This window comes from Procambarus clarkii, chromosome 26 (assembly GCF_040958095.1).
Source record: "Procambarus clarkii isolate CNS0578487 chromosome 26, FALCON_Pclarkii_2.0, whole genome shotgun sequence".
NCBI lineage: Eukaryota > Metazoa > Arthropoda > Malacostraca > Decapoda > Cambaridae > Procambarus > Procambarus clarkii.
In genome coordinates, this window is record NC_091175.1 from 21,107,088 (window position 1) to 21,130,502 (window position 23,415).

Sequence of the window (23,415 nt, forward strand, 5' to 3'; positions counted from 1 at the left end):
GGACATACTAAAGTGAGTCATGCGGAAAGTGCGGCAGGTGGTGAATACTGTACCCTGGAAGATTGAGGATGAATTGGAGCCCCACCAAGTCCCACTCAGGGACTGTGAATAGGCGAGACACTCAGCAAAGAGATGCAGTTGCCTCAACCGTGCCAGAAGCCACCCACTCTGCAATGACCTGACAGAGATGGAAAGAGTCCTGCTCCAAAAGTTGTAAAACAAACATTCAAATCCGCAGTGTGCCACAACTATTCAGGTTTCTCATTTGGCAGAAATTTCAGCAACTCAAATTTCTGTTCAGATTAAAAGGTATTCAAAAGAAATTTTGAATACCAGGTATATCAACTCTCCACTTGCATGACAGCAATATATTACAGAATTTGAACAAACAGAACCCTGAAGCACAAAACCAATAAATACAGTACTCACTTCCTAACTCAAGAGGCAGACTCAAGACTTGAACATGAATTAAGATTACTAGTAAGTTTGGGTTATCAAATCAGCTCTTTGAAAATGTTGTGAAAAAGTGTACCTTATCAAAAAACCAGCGTTGAATGTAATGAAACGCCATTTTCTGGGCGAGTCCCGGAGGCTCCCCGGAGCTATCCCAGGCTGATATGCTAATGTCAGACTTTGGCATCAGTCATGTGTATGGAGTTCTTAGGCCTACCGGGGACCACGGCCAGAACCGGGCCCCCTCAGAGAGGCAAGGGGAGCAATGGCCTATAGAAGCCCCCGTGTAGTTGGAAGCATTCTATGTCTGCCATCGACCGGAACAGGCACCCAGAAAGGTAAGCGCCCCAAAACAAACCCCTATTCTGGTTAAAAATTGCTACCTAATACCGAACTAGTGGATAGAACTCCCCAACCGAAAACAAGCAAATTAGTGTGACGTCACACACTGCCGCGCCGCTGTCTGCGCAGCTCCCCCCTCCCCGGGAGGGGGAAGGGGGAGCCCCAGACCCCCCGCGCCGGCTACCCACACCTCAGTTCTTGAGGCTGGATGTCAAAAACGCGAAAAACCGCCGACCGGAGGGAGGGAGGGATGCCGGGAGCCTCCGGGACTCACCCAGAAAATGGCGTTTCATTACATTCAACGCTGGTTTTCTGGGGGGAGCCCCGTCGGCTCCCCGGAGCTAACTACCCACAGACAGAAAAAGAGGGACTTACCCGGGAGGCGGTCGTCGCTCACCCCTCAACTCGAAGCCGAGACAACTGGCTGCAACCGCCGACCCAAAGCAACACAGGCCCGACGAGGGCCAGGGACATTCACAAGGTAACGAGCAGCCAGGACCCTGTTCGACCGCCAAAATCCCCGCGCCCGAATATCAGACCAAGACATATTCCCAAAGACGGCAGCAAGAGCCGCGAACTTACGAACGTCATGGGCACGGGGATAGACCGCAGGCTGGCTAGACCTAATAACCCTGCGGACGACCTGAGAGACCCGAACCCGCGAACAGGGAAGAAGGGAAACCGGATCAACCCACAGCGCGTCCCCGGACACAGAAGCTGTGGCGCGCAAATAACGGCGAAGCGCCGCAACCGGACACAAAACATGATGCACCCCCGGCCTGACCAACCAAGCATCAACCACCCATGGACCCCTCCGGAACGCAGCAGTCTCATTCTTCGCCAGAAAAGAAGGAGACGGCTGCAAACGAACAAAACTATCACCACGACCAAAAGAGCAGAAACCCCTGCGCCGGAGGAGAGCATGAAGCTCCCCTACCCGACCCCCAGAGGCCAAAGCCAACAAGAAAAGTGCCTTGGAAAAACAATCCTGGACCGAAGGGGCCACAACGAAACGAGGAGATGAAAGGAAAGAGAGCACTCTGTCCAAAGACCAGGACGGCTCAGGCGACGCATGAGCAGGCCGGAGGTGAAACAATGCACGAGACAGCTTGTGAAACGGCGCAGACGTAACATCGATACCGAAAGCAAGCTGAAGCGGCTCCGCCAGCGCCGCACGATACGAAGCGACAGTGTTAGGCATAAGATGACGGTCCTGAAACAACCACGAGAGGAAGGACAAGACCACCCGAACAGACAAGGAGCTAACACGACGAAGACGCAAAAAGAAACGTTAGGACCGCCAGGAAACTTCATACTGCCGCCGAGAAGAAGCCCTCAGGTGGGACACCAACAAGGAGGCCACCTGATCACCATAGAGATGATGATAGACTCGAGTCAAAAAAAAAACCATACGCGAAGACTCGAGGAGAAGATCGAACCAGCTACGTGACGTACCGGCCCGATCTGCTGAAAGAGGCGGAGCCGCGGGAAAACCCTCGGGTTCGGACACCGAGCAACCAGCGCCTGAAACCAAGGCTGGGCCGGCCACCAAGGGGCCAGAAGGACAACTCTCCCCCGGTAAGTCTCTAAGCGAGTCAGGACCTGGAGCAACAGCCGAACTGGGGGAAAGAGGTACAGGAACCCCCACCTCGACCAGTCGAGCCGAAAGGCATCGACCCCGACGGCCTCGCAATCGGGGAAGGGCGCCGCATAAACGGGAAGACGCCGCGACCACGCCGACGCGAAGAGGTCCACCTCGGGGCGCCCGAACGTCTGGCAAAGCCAACGGAAGGACTCGTCGTCGACCGTCCACTCCGTGGAGAGGGGAACGAAGCGAGACAGGGCGTCGGCCAAGACGTTGGACACGCCCCGTACGTGAACCGCCAGGAGAGCCAAACCCCGAGAACTCAGCAGACGAGTCACCCGAAGCGACCAACCCCAAAGAGACAAGGACCGCATCGAACCCCCGCGGTTCAGGCAATGAACCACCGGAGAGCAGTCCGAATGGAGCCGAATCGTCGATCCGCGGGCCACCCGAATCCTCCCCAGAGCAAACCACACTGCCGCGAACTCCCGCACCGTACTGTGAGCTCGACGGAAGGACGGATCCCAACGCCCCTGGCCGGCCTGGTGAGCACTGGTCACAAAACCCCAGCCGAGAGACGACGCATCCGTGTACACATCGAGCGAGGGCTCGGGTAGGCGCCAAGGCACTGAACCCCGAAAAACCCGAAGAGGAAGCCGGTGACGCAGCAACCGACGCAAGTCCCCCGGGGGTCGAACTCTGCGATCGCGAGAGAGGCGGAAGGGGGAACCCCGAAGGAACCAGAACAGCCGTCGAAGCCAAACCCGACCCGGCGGGTAGACCACCATCGCGAAGTTCAGGCTCCCGCACAGCCCCTCGAGCAACCGCCGGGTGACCCGAGGGCCCTCCAGAAACAGACGAAGGCGGGACCGCAGCCGCAGGAGAGACTCCGGAGGGAGAGACAAGGAGGCGGTCCGAGAGTCCCACACGAGACCCAGCCAAGTCTGAACCTGAGAGGGAACCAGATGGGACTTCCTCCAGTTCACCAAGAACCCGAACCCGGCGAGCTGGGAAAGAACCAAATCCCTGGCTAGCAAGCAAGCTGACTGGCTGGGAGCCCAAACCAGCCAGTCGTCGAGGTAGGCCAACACCCGAACACCTAGGAGACGCAAACGAGCCACCACAACCCGTGTAAGGCGTGTGAACACGCGAGGTGCCAGGTTCAACCCGAACGGGAGACAACGAAAGCGGTAACTCAGACGCCCCACTACAAAACCGAGCCAGTCCCTGAACCGCGGATGAATCGGGACATGCCAATAAGCGTCCCGGAGGTCCAGGGACACCATCCAAGCACCCGGCTCCAAGAGGAGCCGAACCTGAGACAGCGTAGTCATCCGAAAGGAGGGGCAATGAACCCAGGGGTTCAGACGGGACAAGTCCAGAATGAACCGCAGGTCCGCGCAGTCCCGTTTCGGAACCGGAAACAGACGGGAAACCCATCTGAGGGACGACGTCGTTTCGACGACGCCCAAGCGTACCCACTCCAAGACGACTCGACAGAGCGCAGGGGAAGAAGCCTGCCCCGCCAGCCCCGACCCCCCAAAGGGGGGGAGGGGCCACCCAACGCCACCGCAGGCCGCAAGACACGACCCGAAAGGCCCACGAATCGTGGGACCAGGCGCGGGCGAACAACGCAAGCCGCCCCCCCATCGCCCCGTCAAAGGGGCAAACCGCGAAAGGGCCGGCGACCCTTACGAGACCCAGAACCCCGCACAGCGCGAACACCGCGCCGACCAGACGAGGGAGGGTCCGCAGGAGGAGCCAACCCCAAACCTGACACCAGAGGCCTACCACGACGAGAGGAACCCCGAGCCCTGGCACGACCTTTCCGGGAAGACCCACCCCGGGACCCCCGGAAAACCAACAAGTCCGACATCGGACGACAAGCCGCCGACGCAGCCTGAATAAACTGCGCCACGGCCGACTCCCCAAACAGGAGAGGACAAAAAGGTGAAGAACGCCTAAGAGCCAGAGCCCAAGCAGATTCCACGGAGGAACCCAGCACCGCCTGCCGACACGCGAGACGGGAAGCATAGAACAGGGAAACCGCATCCCGCAAAATCGGCGTGAACAGCTTCAACAAGGCAGCCGACGAACGCGCAGCCGAGGACAAGGTGCCGGACCCCGGGACGGACCCAAGCGTCCCCACATCCTCCACGAGCCAATCCGAAGACAGCTCCAGGAGGGAAAAGAACCGCAAGGCCGAACACAAAAGGCCCCGAGCGCGCAAGTCCTCCGCCACGAGCGCCGCCGAAAGGGAGGGAACCTGCACATGGAGCTGAATAACGCCCACATCGCGGGGAAGGGCAGGGGCAAACAAGCACTCATTCAGGTACTCAAGTTCACCCCCCAGGAAAACCTGAAGCACCGTGGAAGCTTCCCGCCACTCCAGCGTGCGGGAACGACAGAAGGAATGCCAGGAATCCAGACCAAACAAGGGGCAGTCTGCTAGCCAGGATGACTCCGGAACCTCGTAACGGAGCCAGAAAGGGAACGAAGTCCCAAACCTGAACGTGGACGGATCCATTTCCGAGGCATAATCCGGGTCACGCAGGAGGTAAGCTGCAAAGGCCGCTCGCACCACACCAGGTTGGATGCGATAAGCCGAAAACCTCCGGAAGGACGGAACCGACGTACCCGGGGGAACACGGAACCGTACCCGGGGAGGGGCCGACACCAAATCCAACTCGTACGCAGAGGGGGGGAAAGAAAACCCCACTCCTTGTAACAATAAGCCCCGCTCAGTGGGAAGAAAAACCCAGGCGGGGTCCAGCGGGGCCCAAGGCCCCCAAGTCAGCCCCTCCCCAGCCTCGAGGTCCGTCACCACAGGACCCGAGGCCGAGTCCTCTCCCCAAGCCCCGACCCCACAAGACAAGGACGGAGCAGCCGGAAAAGCTGGAGGAAGGGGGGCCCACTGGTCAGACCCTGAAGCTTCGGCCGGGAGACAAGACTAGAATGCCTCTGCCGCCCCCCCGGAAGGGGCAACCCCCGAAGCTGCCCGAGTCTCGAGATCAAGTAACCCCTGCTCCGACCCCGAAACCCTCAGACGCTTCGGGGCCGGAAGCAGGGGCGGGGGACCAGAACGAACAGAAGGGGAAGGACGAGGAGGTGCGGACTGAACCAGGATCGAAGCGACCCCCACCCCCAAGTCCGGGTCTCGAAAAGCAAAGCGGGGCAGCCCCGGGGCATCCGGGGAAGCAACCAACCGAGCGCGTTGCAACAGACGAAACCTAGACTGCAACGCACGTGCCGCCTGTACCCGAATAGAATCATCAGAGGATTGGGTAAATTGAGTCACAAGCAAGCAGCAACACTCACAGGACTCAGGGTCGAAAGTATCACCGACCCAACAGGCAGCGTGGCAGAGGCAAAAACAATGAGGGTCACCCTGAGACAAGGGGACCGAGCAACCCTCAAACTCGCACACAGCGAGTGGGGACTCCGGGGTCACATCCATCGGACCCACGCGCCCCCTAGGGGATTCCCAGGGTCCTGAGCGTTTACTTTAAGAGGACTCGCGCTCAGGTAGTCCCAGGCAGGGTGCAGCAAACCGGCGCCCAAAACTACCAAGCAAACTTCTAAAGCTGAACCCCAGGGACGTGTACACTCACGGGGACCTAGCAGGGGGCGCCACCGAGGAGAACAGTGGAAGGGCAAAAACAAACTGAATAAAATGACAGAACCCCCCACCAGGCAAAAACAAAAAGAAAAACAAAACCCCGCAAGAGGACAGCGAACCCCAAGGAACAGAGCCGGCCGCGATGTCGGGAATTACAAGCTGAGCAGCACCCTGCGCCCCTACCAGTGCAAACTGCCTCTTACCTGCCGGTAACAAGGGAGAACAGAACACCCAAGAGCCCAACAGGCGGCCGAAAAACCGAAAGGTAAAACGGACCAGCAGAGGCAGACCCCGAGGAGCCTGTGGAAGGTGGCCCCAAGCCCCAAGGGCAGTACTTACAGGGCACCTAGGGAAGGCAGCCCTAGGCGCATGCAGCCCGAGTACTGAAGATAACTCCTGGCTCTCGCACCCACAAAACTAACACCACACTCAAAGCACAGTGCAGTAGCGACACCGGAGCCAGAGCACACGACCATCGCCTATAGCATCAGCCTCAAGAACTGAGGTGTGGGTAGCCGGCGCGGGGGGTCTGGGGCTCCCCCTTCCCCCTCCCGGGGAGGGGGGAGCTGCGCAGACAGCGGCGCGGCAGTGTGTGACGTCACACTAATTTGCTTGTTTTCGGTTGGGGAGTTCTATCCACTAGTTCGGTATTAGGTAGCAATTTTTAACCAGAATAGGGGTTTGTTTTGGGGCGCTTACCTTTCTGGGTGCCTGTTCCGGTCGATGGCAGACATAGAATGCTTCCAACTACACGGGGGCTTCTATAGGCCATTGCTCCCCTTGCCTCTCTGAGGGGGCCCGGTTCTGGCCGTGGTCCCCGGTAGGCCTAAGAACTCCATACACATGACTGATGCCAAAGTCTGACATTAGCATATCAGCCTGGGATAGCTCCGGGGAGCCGACGGGGCTCCCCCAGAAACTATAATTTACTCTAATAAAATACTACAAATTGTTATAAAAGATGAATTACTATAATATATTGAAAAATTATAAGAAATTAAATTTGTAAAGCATATGACCATATATTCTAGATAATTGCAATGTATGCAGACAATATTAATGGTGGATACAAACCTCAGACACTTCAAGACTAACACCACACAACTCATCTGACACTTTCCCTGTAGACATTACATCAGTGATTTTATCCCGTAAAACTTTATTCAAAACTCGAAGTCGATGTGTAGTTTTCACTCCTTTGCCAAGAGGCTTAGCCAATTCAGAGGGGTTTGTCATCATCCTACCATCATGCCATACACGCCTGGAAGAAATTTTGAATACCAGGTATATCAACTCTCCACTTGCATGACAGCAATATATTACAGAATTTGAACAAACAGAACCCTGAAGTACAAAACCAATAAATACAGTACTCACTTCCTAACTCAAGAGGCAGACAACTTTATAAAATGGTACTGAATGTGATGAAATGCCTCTTTTTGATGTGTCCTTCAGTAGATGTCCAAAGATACCCACCTGAATGCCTGTCACACCTTTATTACCACCCATTTGTACCTGGTGCATTAATTCTCTCTCAAGATTAACATTTTTATCATATTTTTCTTAAAATTGTGGATTGAATTTGCTTCAACAACCACTTTCTTAAATGCAAGCAATACAGTACACTGAAAGACGAGGCTGCTGACATCCCTCCGCCCAGGACCACCACCTTTTACCAACTTCTTCCATGGGTATGACCTGGTAGTATTTTTCTGATTTATGAATTTGTTCATGCAGTTGCTTGAATTGCTGTTTAAGCTTTCTCATGGGGATTTGTCTTGGTGTTCAGTAGATCCTGAGCTCCAAGCTCCCCTCGCCACAAAAGAGGGCCAGATTCTGGTTCTGGCTCCCAATTGGGATCTCGGAGTTTTTGGGGTATCGGAGGTCTTTTGCAGCTACCTAAGGCATGGCTTGACCACTGCCTAGCTACGGGGACCTACTGAAAGGTCCTCCCCCCCCCTCCCAGGAAATTTAGTATGCCATAATTTTATGGATATTTTGGTGGTTTTGGTATTAATTGTTAACAGATACCAGTACATGTGCTATAATTATACTTTAAAATTATATTTTAATTTTTTTATATTTTTTTATATTTTAAAATTATATTTTAATAGGAAAATGCAAAAGAATATGTAGGAAATTAATGAAATTTGTGTTATTTGGTATAAATAAGTGTTCTATGCCCCCAAATTGCAATGTGATTTCACAGATAATAGGGATTAGCAGAACTGGACATATTACGTTACAATAATCTAAGAATCTGAAAAATGGGGATCAGGATAATAGGAGAGAGCCAGTCTAAATGTGAAGATGGTTGCTCTCTCTAACTCTCTTAAAACTTTCAGTATCCCGGCGAAGGTAAAAAAAAAAAGTGGTATGTGTTCACGGCGTTTTGCCGCGTAAGCGTAAAAACAAAAATGTGTATACATGTACGCTTTTTACTCTCCTGACCTTAGTTCTCGAGCTACGTATTTCATTTTGGTGCCAACGTGTTCGCAATAAAATTCTCTAGAAGAACATCAGTAAAAAAAGTCACGAAACGTATAGGGATACCAGCACCAAATAAATAACTACGAGGATGACTCGCCGTGAGCACCCAACAGCAACAAAATGTTTTTACTCTTGGGATTGTTATCACCTCCACACTTGTCGTACAGCGTTAATTTTGGTATCAATGGACTCGCAATGAAATTCCCAACACGGTGATATGAATATAAGCGTAGAATAATGATTGCGGCCCGCCCGCAAGAGTGTGGGAAGTGGTGAAATTGTTACCCGGTATCGGTGACGGGACGACACACGGCGTTTTGAAAGTTTATACTTATTTCACTCTCATGACATTATTATTCTATGTACGTCATTCATTTTTGTGTCAATGTGTTCCCAATAGAATGTTCTATGAGCCCGTAGGTAAAAAAGATCAACAAAGCGTAAGATAGAATAGCGCCAAATATAAAACAAAGCTGGAACATATCAGTGAGAGTCAAACACACACGAAATGTTTTTACTTTTGTTATGTTTGTGAACCTTTCATGAACTTATTGTACCATGCAGCCTATTGGTGAGAAAGAGAGCCTCATGGCGTGCAGTTTGAAACAAACCTAAAGTAAATCGGATAAAAATTGAATTTTATACAAATATTTTAAAAGAGGACATAAATTTATGTCCACCATGCGGGAGCGGGTAGGCGAAACAGGATGCCAGGAGGAGTCCTCATCCGCAGAAAGTGTTAACATGTAGGGTGTTGACACCTGGTGGTTGTCTGGGGTAGGGGCTTGACAGCCAAGAGGACAGCGCAATCAGATTCTAAGTCCTGAGGTTCTGGATTCGATCCCCAGTGGAGGCGGAAACAAATGGGCAGATTTCTTTTACCCTGATGCACCTGTTCACCTAGCAGTAAATAGATACCTAGGAGTTATACAGCTGCTACGGGCTGCTTCCTGGGGGTGAGTAACAAAAAGGAGGCCTGGTCGAGGACCGGGCCACGGGGACGCTACGTCCTGAAATCATCTCAAGATAACCTAAAGATAGTACAGTATCCAGGAAGATCGACAAGACGGTCCTTAGTAATCACCGTCAAGTCCACGTAATGCTTGGAGGTTTTCTTTTTAGCAAAAAATTAGGTTTCATATAGGCTGGACGGAGTAATCCAGTCTCTTCCGTCTGCCACTGTCACCCAGTGATGACATTTTAAAAGTTCCCTGACATAATGGAAAGCAAATGTCAACAGTGTCACACTGTTGTTAATCCTGTCCTGGGAAGAGCAGGATATAGCCTAAGAAAGTAACCAAGCAGCCTAGCTCAGAAAGAAGGTACAAAGATATTTAACAGGCAAGAATTAATTGGGTTCAAGTAAGGAAATTAATTAAATGATAAGTTCATTTTGGTACAATGAAAGTTATGAATCTGAAGAAATGTATTTAAAATCTTACAGTATATACGGGTTCTGTTTCTGGGTGTGAGAGGGGAAGGGCCACGCGGTGCGAGCTCCGCGGAAAACAATATATATCTAGGGATATTTCAGTGATACAGAAACTAAACACAGTCAAATAACTTTTAAAGTGTGTCTCAGCATATTAACCAATATATCATAGTGATTACCATCCGATCGTTTGTGTTCAAGAAAAAATAAGTGAAACTCGTGTGTAGTCAAGGCCTGCCCTCGTGGTGCCAGGAGGCCTTAGGCGATAGTTGCCTAGTCGTCAATAAATCACATTTCTCGCTATTGAAACATCAAGTAATCAGTGCCCATAGTGCTAAGCTCTCTATGCAAAACCTGTGTCTATTATAACAAAAATTAAGATAACATATTTTAATATCAAGTGAACAAATTATACACAAAATAAGTCCGTCGTGTGTATGTAAACAAGGGCCACTTGGAGGTAGGCCCACCCCAGTACCCTCTGTGTGTGTATTCTTTCAAATAGTGTAACGTACTCAGGTAACTATGCCCAGACACAGAAACTAGACGTCGCCGCTGTAAGGTAACTAGTGGGAAAATGAAAGTAATGTAATCTAACAAGTGAACAAAATAAATTAAGAGTGCGACACATGGTAGCAACAGTGGCCATCCATACAGCCTCCTCCAGGCCTGTCTCAAGTTGGTAAACACCATGGTCAATACCCACAGCCAGCACCCGCGGTCAACCCCCCCACCGGTCAACACCCCACCTTGTAAGACCATTACCACTGAACAGAAGTGTTCAAAAAATGGCTTTGATAAAAACGTGCATAGAATGCAAAATGAAGGTAGATTACCAACAGAGCTTTCAATGCCAACTCTGTTCAGCAGCCATACACAAAAAATGTGCCAACATGACTAACAATTCAAGGAGAAATGGTCCCAGTGACCACTCTGTGTACTGGCTCTGCAAAAAGGATGATGTAACTTTTTTGAAATTGATGGAAATCCTTGATAAAACTCCCGCCGAAAACAGAATTACTAATTAATGCCTGCATAGCAATTTCTAATGTCTTCAAACAAACTGTACATGACACCAAGGTACAACCAGCTGTGGCACAGAGCTCGGTGGCAGCAGAGCCTGAGCAGGGCGCGGAGTCGGGGACGCCTGAGCAGGGCGCGGAGTCGGGGGACGCCTGAGCGGGGCGCGGAGTCGGGGACGCCTGAGCGGGGCGCGGAGTCGGGGACGCCTGAGCGGGGCGCGGAGTCGGGGACGCCTGAGCGGGGCGCGGAGTCGGGGACGCCTGAGCGGGGCGCGGAGTCGGGGACGCCTGAGCGGGGCGCGGAGTCGGGGACGCCTGAGCGGGGCGCGGAGTCGGGGACGCCTGAGCGGGGCGCGGAGTCGGGGACGCCTGAGCGGGGCGCGGAGTCGGGGACGCCTGAGCGGGGCGCGGAGTCGGGGACGCCTGAGCGGGGCGCGGAGTCGGGGACGCCTGAGCGGGGCTCGAAGTCGGGGACGCCTGAGCGGGGCGCGGAGTCGGGGACGCCTGAGCGGGGCGCGGAGTCGGGGACGCCTGAGCGGGGCGCGGAGTCGGGGACGCCTGAGCGGGGCGCGGAGTCGGGGACGCCTGAGCGGGGCGCGGAGTCGGGGACGCCTGAGCGGGGCGCGGAGTCGGGGACGCCTGAGCGGAGCGCGGAGTCGGGGACGCCTGAGCGGGGCGCGGAGTCGGGGACGCCTGAGCGGGGCGCGGAGTCGGGGACGCCTGAGCGGGGCGCGGAGTCGGGGACGCCTGAGCGGGGCGCGGAGTCGGGGACGCCTGAGCGGGGCGCGGAGTCGGGGACGCCTGAGCGGGGCGCGGAGTCGGGGACGCCTGAGCGGGGCGCGGAGTCGGGGACGCCTGAGCGGGGCGCGGAGTCGGGGACGCCTGAGCGGGGCGCGGAGTCGGGGACGCCTGAGCGGGGCGCGGAGTCGGGGACGCCTGAGCGGGGCGCGGAGTCGGGGACGCCTGAGCGGGGCGCGGAGTCGGGGACGCCTGAGCGGGGCGCGGAGTCGGGGACGCCTGAGCGGGGCGCGGAGTCGGGGACGCCTGAGCGGGGCGCGGAGTCGGGGACGCCTGAGCGGGGCGCGGAGTCGGGGACGCCTGAGCGGAGCGCGGAGTCGGGGACGCCTGAGCGGAGCGCGGAGTCGGGGACGCCTGAGCGGAGCGCGGAGTCGGGGACGCCTGAGCGGAGCGCGGAGTCGGGGACGCCTGAGCGGAGCGCGGAGTCGGGGACGCCTGAGCGGAGCGCGGAGTCGGGGACGCCTGAGCGGAGCGCGGAGTCGGGGACGCCTGAGCTGAGCGCGGAGTCGGGGACGCCTGAGCGGAGCGCGGAGTCGGGGACGCCTGAGCGGAGCGCGGAGTCGGGGACGCCTGAGCGGAGCGCGGAGTCGGGGACGCCTGAGCGGAGCGCGGAGTCGGGGACGCCTGAGCGGAGCGCGGAGTCGGGGACGCCTGAGCGGAGCGCGGAGTCGGGGACGCCTGAGCGGGGCGCGGAGTCGGGGACGCCTGAGCGGGGCGCGGAGTCGGGGACGCCTGAGCGGAGCGCGGAGTCGGGGACGCCTGAGCGGAGCGCGGAGTCGGGGACGCCTGAGCGGGGCGCGGAGTCGGGGACGCCTGAGCGGGGCGCGGAGTCGGGGACGCCTGAGCGGGGCGCGGAGTCGGGGACGCCTGAGCGGGGCGCGGAGTCGGGGACGCCTGAGCGGGGCGCGGAGTCGGGGACGCCTGAGCGGGGCGCGGAGTCGGGGACGCCTGAGCGGGGCGCGGAGTCGGGGACGCCTGAGCGGGGCGCGGAGTCGGGGACGCCTGAGCGGGGCGCGGAGTCGGGGACGCCTGAGCGGGGCGCGGAGTCGGGGACGCCTGAGCGGGGCGCGGAGTCGGGGACGCCTGAGCGGGGCGCGGAGTCGGGGACGCCTGAGCGGGGCGCGGAGTCGGGGACGCCTGAGCGGGGCGCGGAGTCGGGGACGCCTGAGCGGGGCGCGGAGTCGGGGACGCCTGAGCGGGGCTCGGAGTCGGGGACGCCTGAGCGGGGCTCGGAGTCGGGGACGCCTGAGCGGGGCGCGGAGTCGGGGACGCCTGAGCGGGGCGCGGAGTCGGGGACGCCTGAGCGGGGCGCGGAGTCGGGGACGCCTGAGCGGGGCGCGGAGTCGGGGACGCCTGAGCGGGGCGCGGAGTCGGGGACGCCTGAGCGGGGCGCGGAGTCGGGGACGCCTGAGCGGGGCGCGGAGTCGGGGACGCCTGAGCGGGGCGCGGAGTCGGGGACGCCTGAGCGGGGCGCGGAGTCGGGGACGCCTGAGCGGGGCTCGAAGTCGGGGACGCCTGAGCGGGGCGCGGAGTCGGGGACGCCTGAGCGGGGCGCGGAGTCGGGGACGCCTGAGCGGGGCGCGGAGTCGGGGACGCCTGAGCGGAGCGCGGAGTCGGGGACGCCTGAGCGGAGCGCGGAGTCGGGGACGCCTGAGCGGAGCGCGGAGTCGGGGACGCCTGAGCGGAGCGCGGAGTCGGGGACGCCTGAGCGGAGCGCGGAGTCGGGGACGCCTGAGCGGAGCGCGGAGTCGGGGACGCCTGAGCGGAGCGCGGAGTCGGGGACGCCTGAGCGGAGCGCGGAGTCGGGGACGCCTGAGCGGGGCGCGGAGTCGGGGACGCCTGAGCGGGGCGCGGAGTCGGGGACGCCTGAGCGGGGCGCGGAGTCGGGGACGCCTGAGCGGGGCTCGAAGTCGGGGACGCCTGAGCGGGGCGCGGAGTCGGGGACGCCTGAGCGGGGCGCGGAGTCGGGGACGCCTGAGCGGGGCGCGGAGTCGGGGACGCCTGAGCGGGGCGCGGAGTCGGGGACGCCTGAGCGGGGCGCGGAGTCGGGGACGCCTGAGCGGAGCGCGGAGTCGGGGACGCCTGAGCGGGGCGCGGAGTCGGGGACGCCTGAGCGGGGCGCGGAGTCGGGGACGCCTGAGCGGGGCGCGGAGTCGGGGACGCCTGAGCGGGGCGCGGAGTCGGGGACGCCTGAGCGGAGCGCGGAGTCGGGGACGCCTGAGCGGGGCGCGGAGTCGGGGACGCCTGAGCGGGGCGCGGAGTCGGGGACGCCTGAGCGGGGCGCGGAGTCGGGGACGCCTGAGCGGGGCGCGGAGTCGGGGACGCCTGAGCGGGGCGCGGAGTCGGGGACGCCTGAGCGGGGCGCGGAGTCGGGGACGCCTGAGCGGGGCGCGGAGTCGGGGACGCCTGAGCGGGGCGCGGAGTCGGGGACGCCTGACCGGGGCGCGGAGTCGGGGACGCCTGAGCGGGGCGCGGAGTCGGGGACGCCTGAGCGGGGCGCGGAGTCGGGGACGCCTGAGCGGAGCGCGGAGTCGGGGACGCCTGAGCGGAGCGCGGAGTCGGGGACGCCTGAGCGGAGCGCGGAGTCGGGGACGCCTGAGCGGAGCGCGGAGTCGGGGACGCCTGAGCGGAGCGCGGAGTCGGGGACGCCTGAGCGGAGCGCGGAGTCGGGGACGCCTGAGCGGAGCGCGGAGTCGGGGACGCCTGAGCGGAGCGCGGAGTCGGGGACGCCTGAGCGGAGCGCGGAGTCGGGGACGCCTGAGCGGAGCGCGGAGTCGGGGACGCCTGAGCGGAGCGCGGAGTCGGGGACGCCTGAGCGGAGCGCGGAGTCGGGGACGCCTGAGCGGAGCGCGGAGTCGGGGACGCCTGAGCGGAGCGCGGAGTCGGGGACGCCTGAGCGGAGCGCGGAGTCGGGGACGCCTGAGCGGAGCGCGGAGTCGGGGACGCCTGAGCGGAGCGCGGAGTCGGGGACGCCTGAGCGGAGCGCGGAGTCGGGGACGCCTGAGCGGAGCGCGGAGTCGGGGACGCCTGAGCGGAGCGCGGAGTCGGGGACGCCTGAGCGGAGCGCGGAGTCGGGGACGCCTGAGCGGAGCGCGGAGTCGGGGACGCCTGAGCGGAGCGCGGAGTCGGGGACGCCTGAGCGGAGCGCGGAGTCGGGGACGCCTGAGCGGAGCGCGGAGTCGGGGACGCCTGAGCGGAGCGCGGAGTCGGGGACGCCTGAGCGGAGCGCGGAGTCGGGGACGCCTGAGCGGAGCGCGGAGTCGGGGACGCCTGAGCGGAGCGCGGAGTCGGGGACGCCTGAGCGGAGCGCGGAGTCGGGGACGCCTGAGCGGAGCGCGGAGTCGGGGACGCCTGAGCGGAGCGCGGAGTCGGGGACGCCTGAGCGGAGCGCGGAGTCGGGGACGCCTGAGCGGAGCGCGGAGTCGGGGACGCCTGAGCGGAGCGCGGAGTCGGGGACGCCTGAGCGGAGCGCGGAGTCGGGGACGCCTGAGCGGAGCGCGGAGTCGGGGACGCCTGAGCGGAGCGCGGAGTCGGGGACGCCTGAGCGGAGCGCGGAGTCGGGGACGCCTGAGCGGAGCGCGGAGTCGGGGACGCCTGAGCGGAGCGCGGAGTCGGGGACGCCTGAGCGGAGCGCGGAGTCGGGGACGCCTGAGCGGAGCGCGGAGTCGGGGACGCCTGAGCGGAGCGCGGAGTCGGGGACGCCTGAGCGGAGCGCGGAGTCGGGGACGCCTGAGCGGAGCGCGGAGTCGGGGACGCCTGAGCGGAGCGCGGAGTCGGGGACGCCTGAGCGGAGCGCGGAGTCGGGGACGCCTGAGCGGAGCGCGGAGTCGGGGACGCCTGAGCGGAGCGCGGAGTCGGGGACGCCTGAGCGGAGCGCGGAGTCGGGGACGCCTGAGCGGAGCGCGGAGTCGGGGACGCCTGAGCGGAGCGCGGAGTCGGGGACGCCTGAGCGGAGCGCGGAGTCGGGGACGCCTGAGCGGAGCGCGGAGTCGGGGACGCCTGAGCGGAGCGCGGAGTCGAGGACGCCTGAGCAGGGCGCGGAGTCGGGGACGCCTGAGCAGGGCGCGGAGTCGGGGACGCCTGAGCGGAGCGCGGTGTCACAGGCCCCGGAGCGGAGCGCGGTGTCACAAGCACCGGAGCAGGGCACAGTGTCGGGGACGCCGCAGCAGAGTGCGGTCCCTGGCAAAGGGAAACAAACAAAACAAGGCCCCAAAATCTGTTGGTATTACAAATGGGCAACCTGTAAGCATGGGGAATCGGGAAGAATAAATGGAACGTGTACATACGATCACCCTAGAAAGTGCAGAAACCTCCTCAATACAGGTAAATGTACCAAAAGCTGTGAATTCTTCCACCCAGAAATTTGCAAGAACTCTTTGGACAGGAAAGAGTGCTTCAATGCTGAATGTCCAGCTTTTCATATAAGAGGTACTAGGCGAATAAAACCGACAGACTACGACTATGAAAACAGCCACTACTCCATCGACCGGGATAATTTTTTAACATGAGGAGGAGGAGAAGAATGGCTAAAAATGACCAGACTCTACCACCAACTCGGTCAAATGCTAGAGAGGACGCAAACACAGTGGCCTCCTTACCAGAGCCTCAGATATTAACACCAAGTAAAGCATCCAGCACTTCCACTAACACGATAACATCATTTATATTTGCCAACATCCAGGGTATAAAAACACGCAAATCCAACAAAGTTCACTTTATAGATGGTCTCCTTCATGAGGTAAATGCAGTGTTTGCAGCCCTAACGGAAACTCACACAAAGGACTACCTTGATGGTGAAATATGGATCTCAGAGTACAATCTCTTCAGATGTGATAGGAAACACCGGCTTCAGGGTGGGGTCAGCCTCTACATCAAAGACACACTCATCTGTACTGAGCTGCTAAACACCTCAAATGATATGGTGGAAGTGCTGATAGTCAAAATAGAGATCCTAAATGTAGTTGTTGTCCTTGCATATAAGTCACCGGAGGCAAACTCTCAGCAGTTTAAAGACCAACTAATGAAAATAGAACACTGCTTGGAAAACCTCACAAATCCAGCTCCGATCATCATCCTGCTTGGGGACTTCAACCTACGGCACCTGAAATGGAAGCACCTGGCTAATACAGTAATATCAGAAAGAATACCAGGAAGTAGCCTAAATGAACAGGCACATGCAAATGACCTGCTACGGATGTGCGATAGATTTGCCTTAAACCAGCAAATAGTAGAACCAACTAGGAAGGAGAACACGCTGGATCTCATTTTCACTAATAATGATGAGTTGATCGGGAACATAATGATTACAAATACAGTACCAGTTACTCAGATCACAACTTAATTGAAGTTCTGACAACCATGGGGAATGGACCTTCAAAACCAGTCCAGATTCCCGGTGGAGGAGATTTCAGCAAATTCAACTTCAATAATAAACAGATAAACTGGGAGCAAATAAACCAGGACTTCACAGAAATAAACTGGGAAGAACAGCTAGAAAATGCAAACCTGAACCAGTGCCTGGAAAAAATAAGCTCAGTAGCACTAGAAATATGTTCAAACCGCATACCACTAAGAAAAAAGAGGAAGAGATGCAGATTGGAACGGGAACGTCGTTCCCTATATAGGCGAAGAAAACGAATCGCGGAACAACTTGAGAGTCGCACCCTATCTCAAGAACGGCAAAGAAGGTTAGGTAGAGAAATAGAAACAATTGAACTCAAGCTACAAGAATCATACAAAACCCAGGAGAGGCAAAGAGAGCAAAAGGCCATCAGTGAAATAGAAAGAAATCCGAAATATTTTTTCTCCTATGCAAAATCAAGATCAAAAACCACATCTAGTATCGGGCCCCTGCGAAAGGGAGATGGAACTTTCACCGATGACAAAAAAAGAAATGAGCGAGTTACTGAGGAAGCAGTACGACTCTGTTTTCAGCGAGCCATTAAATGCGCTAAAGATTGATAACCCAAATGAATTTTTCATGGATATGATACCAACATCAAATCATATATCAGACGTCGCCCTATCCCCACTAGATTTTGAAGAAGCCATAAACAGTATGTCTATGCACTCTGCACCAGGCCCGGATTCTTGGAACTCCATATTCATCAAGAACTGTAAAAAACCACTATCGCAGGCCCTTCACATTCTGTGGAGACAAAGCCTAGATACTGGCGTTATCCCTGACATACTAAAAACAGCAGAGATAGCACCACTCAATAAAGGAGGAAATAAGGCAGAGGCAAAAAATTACAGACCAATAGCACTAACATCGCACATCATAAAAATTTTTGAGAGAGTGCTAAGAAATATAATCACAAAATACATGGAATCACAGCATCTCCATAACCCCGGACAACATGGTTTCAGAACAGGGCGCTCTTGCCTGTCGCAGTTGCTGGACCACTATGATATGGCATTAGATGCTATGGAAGACAAACAAAACGCTGATGTAATTTACACAGATTTCGCAAAAGCTTTTGATAAATGTGACCATGGTGTTATTGCACATAAAATGCGTTCAAAAGGAATTACCAGGAAAATAGGCAGATGGATCTACAATTTCCTGACTAACAGAACCCAATGTGTAATAGTCAACAAAATAAAATCCAGCCCATCAACCGTGAAGAGCTCAGTCCCCCAGGGTACTGTGCTTGCTCCAGTACTTTTTCTCATCCTCATATCGGACATAGACCAGAACACAACCTATAGCACTGTATCATCCTTTGCAGATGACACTAGGATTTTCATGAGAGTTGGCAACATAGAGGACACGGCAAACCTCCAATCAGATGTAGATCAGGTCTTTCTATGGGCTACAGAAAATAATATGGTGTTTAACGAGGATAAGTTCCAGCTCATGCGCTACGGAAAAATTGAAAATATAAAAACAGAAATCACGTACAAAACTCAGGCAAATCATAACATAGAACGAAAAGGCAATGTAAAGGATCTGGGTGTACTCATGTCGGAAGACCTTACCTTTAAAGAACACAATAAAGTAGCCGTCACAACTGCAAGAAAAATGACAGGTTGGATAACAAGAACTTTTCACACTAGAGATGCTATACCGATGATGATACTTTTCAAAACGCTTGTGCTCTCTAGAGTGGAATACTGCTGCACAATGACAGCCCCTTTCAAAGCTGGAAAAATTGCTGACCTGGAGAGCGTGCAGAGATCCTTTACTGCTAGAATCCACTCAGTAAAACATCTAAATTACTGGGACCAACTAAAGAGCCTAAATCTGTACTCCCTTGAGCGCAGGCGGGAGAGATACGTAATAATTTACACATGGAAAATAATTGAGGGGCTGGTCCCAAACCTGCACACAGAAATAACATCACATGAGACCAGGAGGCATGGCAGGATGTGCAGAATACCCCCGTTGAAAAGCAGAGGTGCAACAGGTACTCAGAGAGAACTCCACCAACATCAGAGGCCCGAGACTGTTTAACACGCTTCCACTACACATAAGGGGCATAACTGGCCGACCCCTCACAGTGTTCAAGAGAGAACTGGATAAGCACCTCCAAAGGATACCTGATCAACCAGGCTGTGACTCATACGTCAGGCTGCGAGCAGCCGCGTCTAACAGCCTGGTTGATCAGTCCAGCAACCAGGAGGCCTGGTCGACGACCGGGCCGCGGGGACACTAAGCCCCGGAAGCACCTCAAGGTAAGGTAACCTCAAGGTATATATAAATACAATACAGTATATACAGTATTAGTCTTGCCTGTTTTTTTTCTGATACAGTAATCCATTCCATTTGTTTATCACTCAGAAAATATATGTCAATTGGTTGGACTAATATTATTTGTCTTATGAAAACAAATATTGAAAAGATGATGTGATTATGCAGTATGGATGAGTGAGAAAACTATCATCAATATACAGTACTGTATTTTAAGTAATTGACCAATTGTCTTCAGCCAATCACAGGGTGCTTTCTCAGGGATAGGTAAGGGATTGCCCTATCATAAGTAATGACTTTCTTTGGATAAATTGTTCACTATACAGTAAACTGTATATCAGAGATATTTATTTAATTATATTTTGCACATGCAGTTTTAGCACTTCCATAATGACAGTAGAAAGTGACAAGTTACATGAAGTGGTAAGTCATTTGTACATAATGAGCAAGATGAAAGTAACTGTCGCTTAGACAAGGTGATTCTTTTCAAAATGTAAGAAAATTTGAATGACTGATTACGGTAAAATCAGCAGTTCAAATTTTCTTACTGAAGCCTAACATTATAAAACTGAATTTTGTTATGACATTTATGATTGAAAGGGACAGTAAAGCCCTGAAATTAGTTGAGAATTCATATACTGTAGAGTATTTTGGATTCATACTGTGTAAAGAAGAAACAAAAAAGTTTAGCAAAATGAGGAAGTGATTGTGCACCTGAAGAGGGTTATTAGAAAAGAATAAATGTTATTGTGGATAAGATCAAATTGTGAGAAAATACAGCATACTAGTTCCAAGAGTTTGAAATGGGACCTATGAGCCAAATCTCAATCCTGCTAGTAAAGCTAAAATACATGCCTGTATGTGGAAGGGACTAGCATAGGTTGACAATAAATGAACAGGACTGCACTTTAATGTATATGGAAAGCCCAGCATATATAGCTGAAAAAAAAACTCAAGAACAATGTGGGGGGGGGGGGTTTATTTGACAAGCCGCTGATTTCCTGTCCCCGTCGAGGGCACTAAAGATGATGGTCGTTAGATTAATTCAGGTAGTGTAAATATATACCCCCCCCCCCCCTCACTGGACTGAGAAACTGGCAATGAGTATGGATGAAGATGTATTGTATTACCTCTTCTTGCCTTCATTTTGTAGTAGAAACTTTTTGGCCAAATTAGTTCTATATTTTGAATGGATCACCGATGCTGAAGAAAACTGGCAACGCATTAAATTCTCCAATACAGTTCGCTGATAGCCGAGAAAGATTGCTTTTCTGACCATCATCTTTGCCACAGTAGTTTCTTCCAAGTTCAGGTCTCTTTGTCAAACTTCAGTATCTTCTTGCTTGCATTTTACATCAGATAAGAAAGAACTGTCTTCCTGTAAAACATTAATGATGTGAGATTACCCAATGATGGGGGGGGGGAAGGTTTTGTTTTATATTTCAATTTAATCTTGTTACTTTAATTTATGTTGCTTAAGGGAATCTGAAAGGGCATGTGAAGTGAACAGAGAAATTACAGGCACCAAGCATATTGGCACAGGGATAAGGTTAGTGAACTATGCAACCAGCATGCACCATGATGCCTGTAAGGGATTGATCCAGGGATTGATTTCTTTAGACAACTTATAATCCTGTCATTAAAGCCTAATGCCAGGCTTCACATCAAAGAATATTATTACAAAATTTAACCCAGCCAAACCCAACCTAACGATGTCTACCGTTTAACAATTAGAAAACGAGGTGTCGAAACACCTATACAGTTTTAACTTTACATATACAACAGCTTGGCATGGGCATCAACTTTCATATTTTCTATCAAACCTGTAAACAAAGGAATTAACAAATTGATTCTGGCAGCTTCATTAAGTATCTATATGTATAATTTATCAAATTTATCAATATATCAAATTTACCAATAATGTACTATAAAAAATATATGAACAAATTATTTACAAATGGCTCGACTCCTGCCATGTAAAATTCAACATGATAAATCAATGCCAGTTTGGCATATATTTCCCCCAAAAAATAAGAGTACCACTGATGCCATTATTAGTCTGCTTGATACAATCTACACAGCCCATGACAAAAGTAGTTCCCAATTGACCTCTTTATTGACCTGAAAGTCACCCCGTCTGGAGAACCAGCCAGAACACGTCAAAAAAAAAATCTATCAACAATCCTGTGACCCAAGGCGATATGTGCGCCAGGATACAAGACACTGTACATTAACAGTGTCTATGTATCTTGTGTCTTGTATATCATCTCCAAGACACTACAGCTTCGACACAGAACAGGCAGCAGACTAGGACCGCATTGAGCTACAACGCTCTCCCCACATAGAGCTCCGCGACTACGGCCACACTCAGCTCTCTGCTCTGCTCCAAGCTTCGTCTCAACGTCTACGACACTGCTGTATCCAGCCCTACTAAATAAATATAAAACTAACTAAACACTGTGTATCTCATCTACCCAAGGGTCCGTCTAATTACCACAAGCTACACAAGCTTCAGAAAGCTTCCTGGCAATACGTTAGTAATGAATAAATATGATATGTTAGGTTAGGCTGACCTGACCTAACCTAACCTAACCTAACCAAACCAAACCTAACTGAAGCTTGGATTGTCGACTTGATTTGGCGTCACCAGCTTTTTATTTTCGTCTAATTTCTTTATAAAAAGATACTTTTTCAGATTAAAATTATGTTTTTTCGCGTTGTACATTCAGCACCAACATTATAATGAGTAAATATATCATATTTATTCATTACTAACGTATTGCCAGTAAGCTTTCTGAAGCTTGTGGTAATTAGACGGACCGCAACCCAACAATGTAACATAACCGTACGTTACAGCGCTTTCCCCCCTGAGAGTTAGAGCGCTTTGTTAACAAACAAAGTAATACAAACAGTGCGGTAAGCATTGTTAATGGAAGTGCTAGTTATATGATGAAGTGTCATGTATTTATTCAGACGAGAACAGCAGCGAACACAAACCAGCGCATATATGAACAAAATGGTTTGTATGTACAAATTTCTCAGTGAACGAAGTTGTTTCTAGCCTGGTATCCGAAATTGCAGTAGACGACTTGACCCGTCCCGTTCTCGCAAATTCGTAAAGTCAATATTGACTTATTAAATAAGTGCATAGGTGACATACTAAACATAATAGATACCCTTAAAAAGCTTCATAGAAAACACCGACCTTACCTAACCTTGTTAGTATCTTAAGATAAGCATCTTATAGCTTCGTAATTACAATTGTTACTTAACCTATTATAGGTATAGGTTAAGTAATAATTGTAATTGCGAAGCAATAAGATACTTATCTTAAGATACTAACAAGGTTAGGTAAGGTCGGTGTTTTCTATGAAGCTTTTTAAGGGTATCTATTATGTTTAGTATATCACCTATGCACGTAGTTAATAAGTCAATATTGACTATACGAATTTGCGAGAACGGGTTGCCCCGTGCGCCAGGCGTCGTACAATCGGACCGCTGAAAAGGGATGCCAAGCGGCAGTAGCAAAGCCAAAACAGGAAAACAAGACGTGACCAGGCGACCCCTAGGCGGAGGAGGTGTCCAGACGTCCGCTCGGCTTCAAGGTTGAACCAGGAGTTCACTATTGAGAATGACAATGTTTCAAGAGTTTGTGGTGTAGGCAGAGGAGCGGGGACTCAGCTGTAGCGTGTGTTAAGAGGGAGACTTGCCACACTGTGGGACGGGCCCGGCGGGCTGTTGTGTTTACGGCGTCAGCTGATCCTTGGTGCTACCGCAGGGTTGCCAGTTCCAAATTGCTAAAAGTAGCGAGCTGACAGCCAAAAAGTAGCGAATTTGCAAGTAGAGTAGCCCAATTTTTTGTTTAGTCAAATCGAATCAAATCAAATGTTTATTCAGGTAAAAGTACATACATACAAGATGAGTTACAAACATAATGTTAGATTTCTAGATAGCGACAGTACATACAGACAGACGACATTC

At 53.8% G+C, this 23,415-nt stretch overlaps 1 protein-coding gene across 4 annotated transcripts in view; it reads right to left on the minus strand.

The window, feature by feature from the left end:
• The window catches only part of LOC123756866 (uncharacterized), a 53,783-nt gene extending 30,528 nt beyond the window's left edge, over positions 1 to 23,255 (minus strand). Inside the window, exons 1-3 of one of the 4 annotated variants that reach the window (XM_069331969.1) lie at positions 23,145 to 23,255; positions 20,565 to 20,812; positions 7,074 to 7,260 (exon numbers count right to left, since the gene is read on the minus strand). In XM_069331969.1, coding sequence (XP_069188070.1) covers positions 7,074 to 7,260; positions 20,565 to 20,716 — 339 coding nt within the window. In that variant the 5' untranslated portion in view covers positions 20,717 to 20,812; positions 23,145 to 23,255. The other 3 variants (XM_045740253.2, XM_045740251.2, XM_069331968.1) reach the window with 3 other exon arrangements.
• Between the last annotated feature and the right edge of the window lie 160 nt (positions 23,256 to 23,415).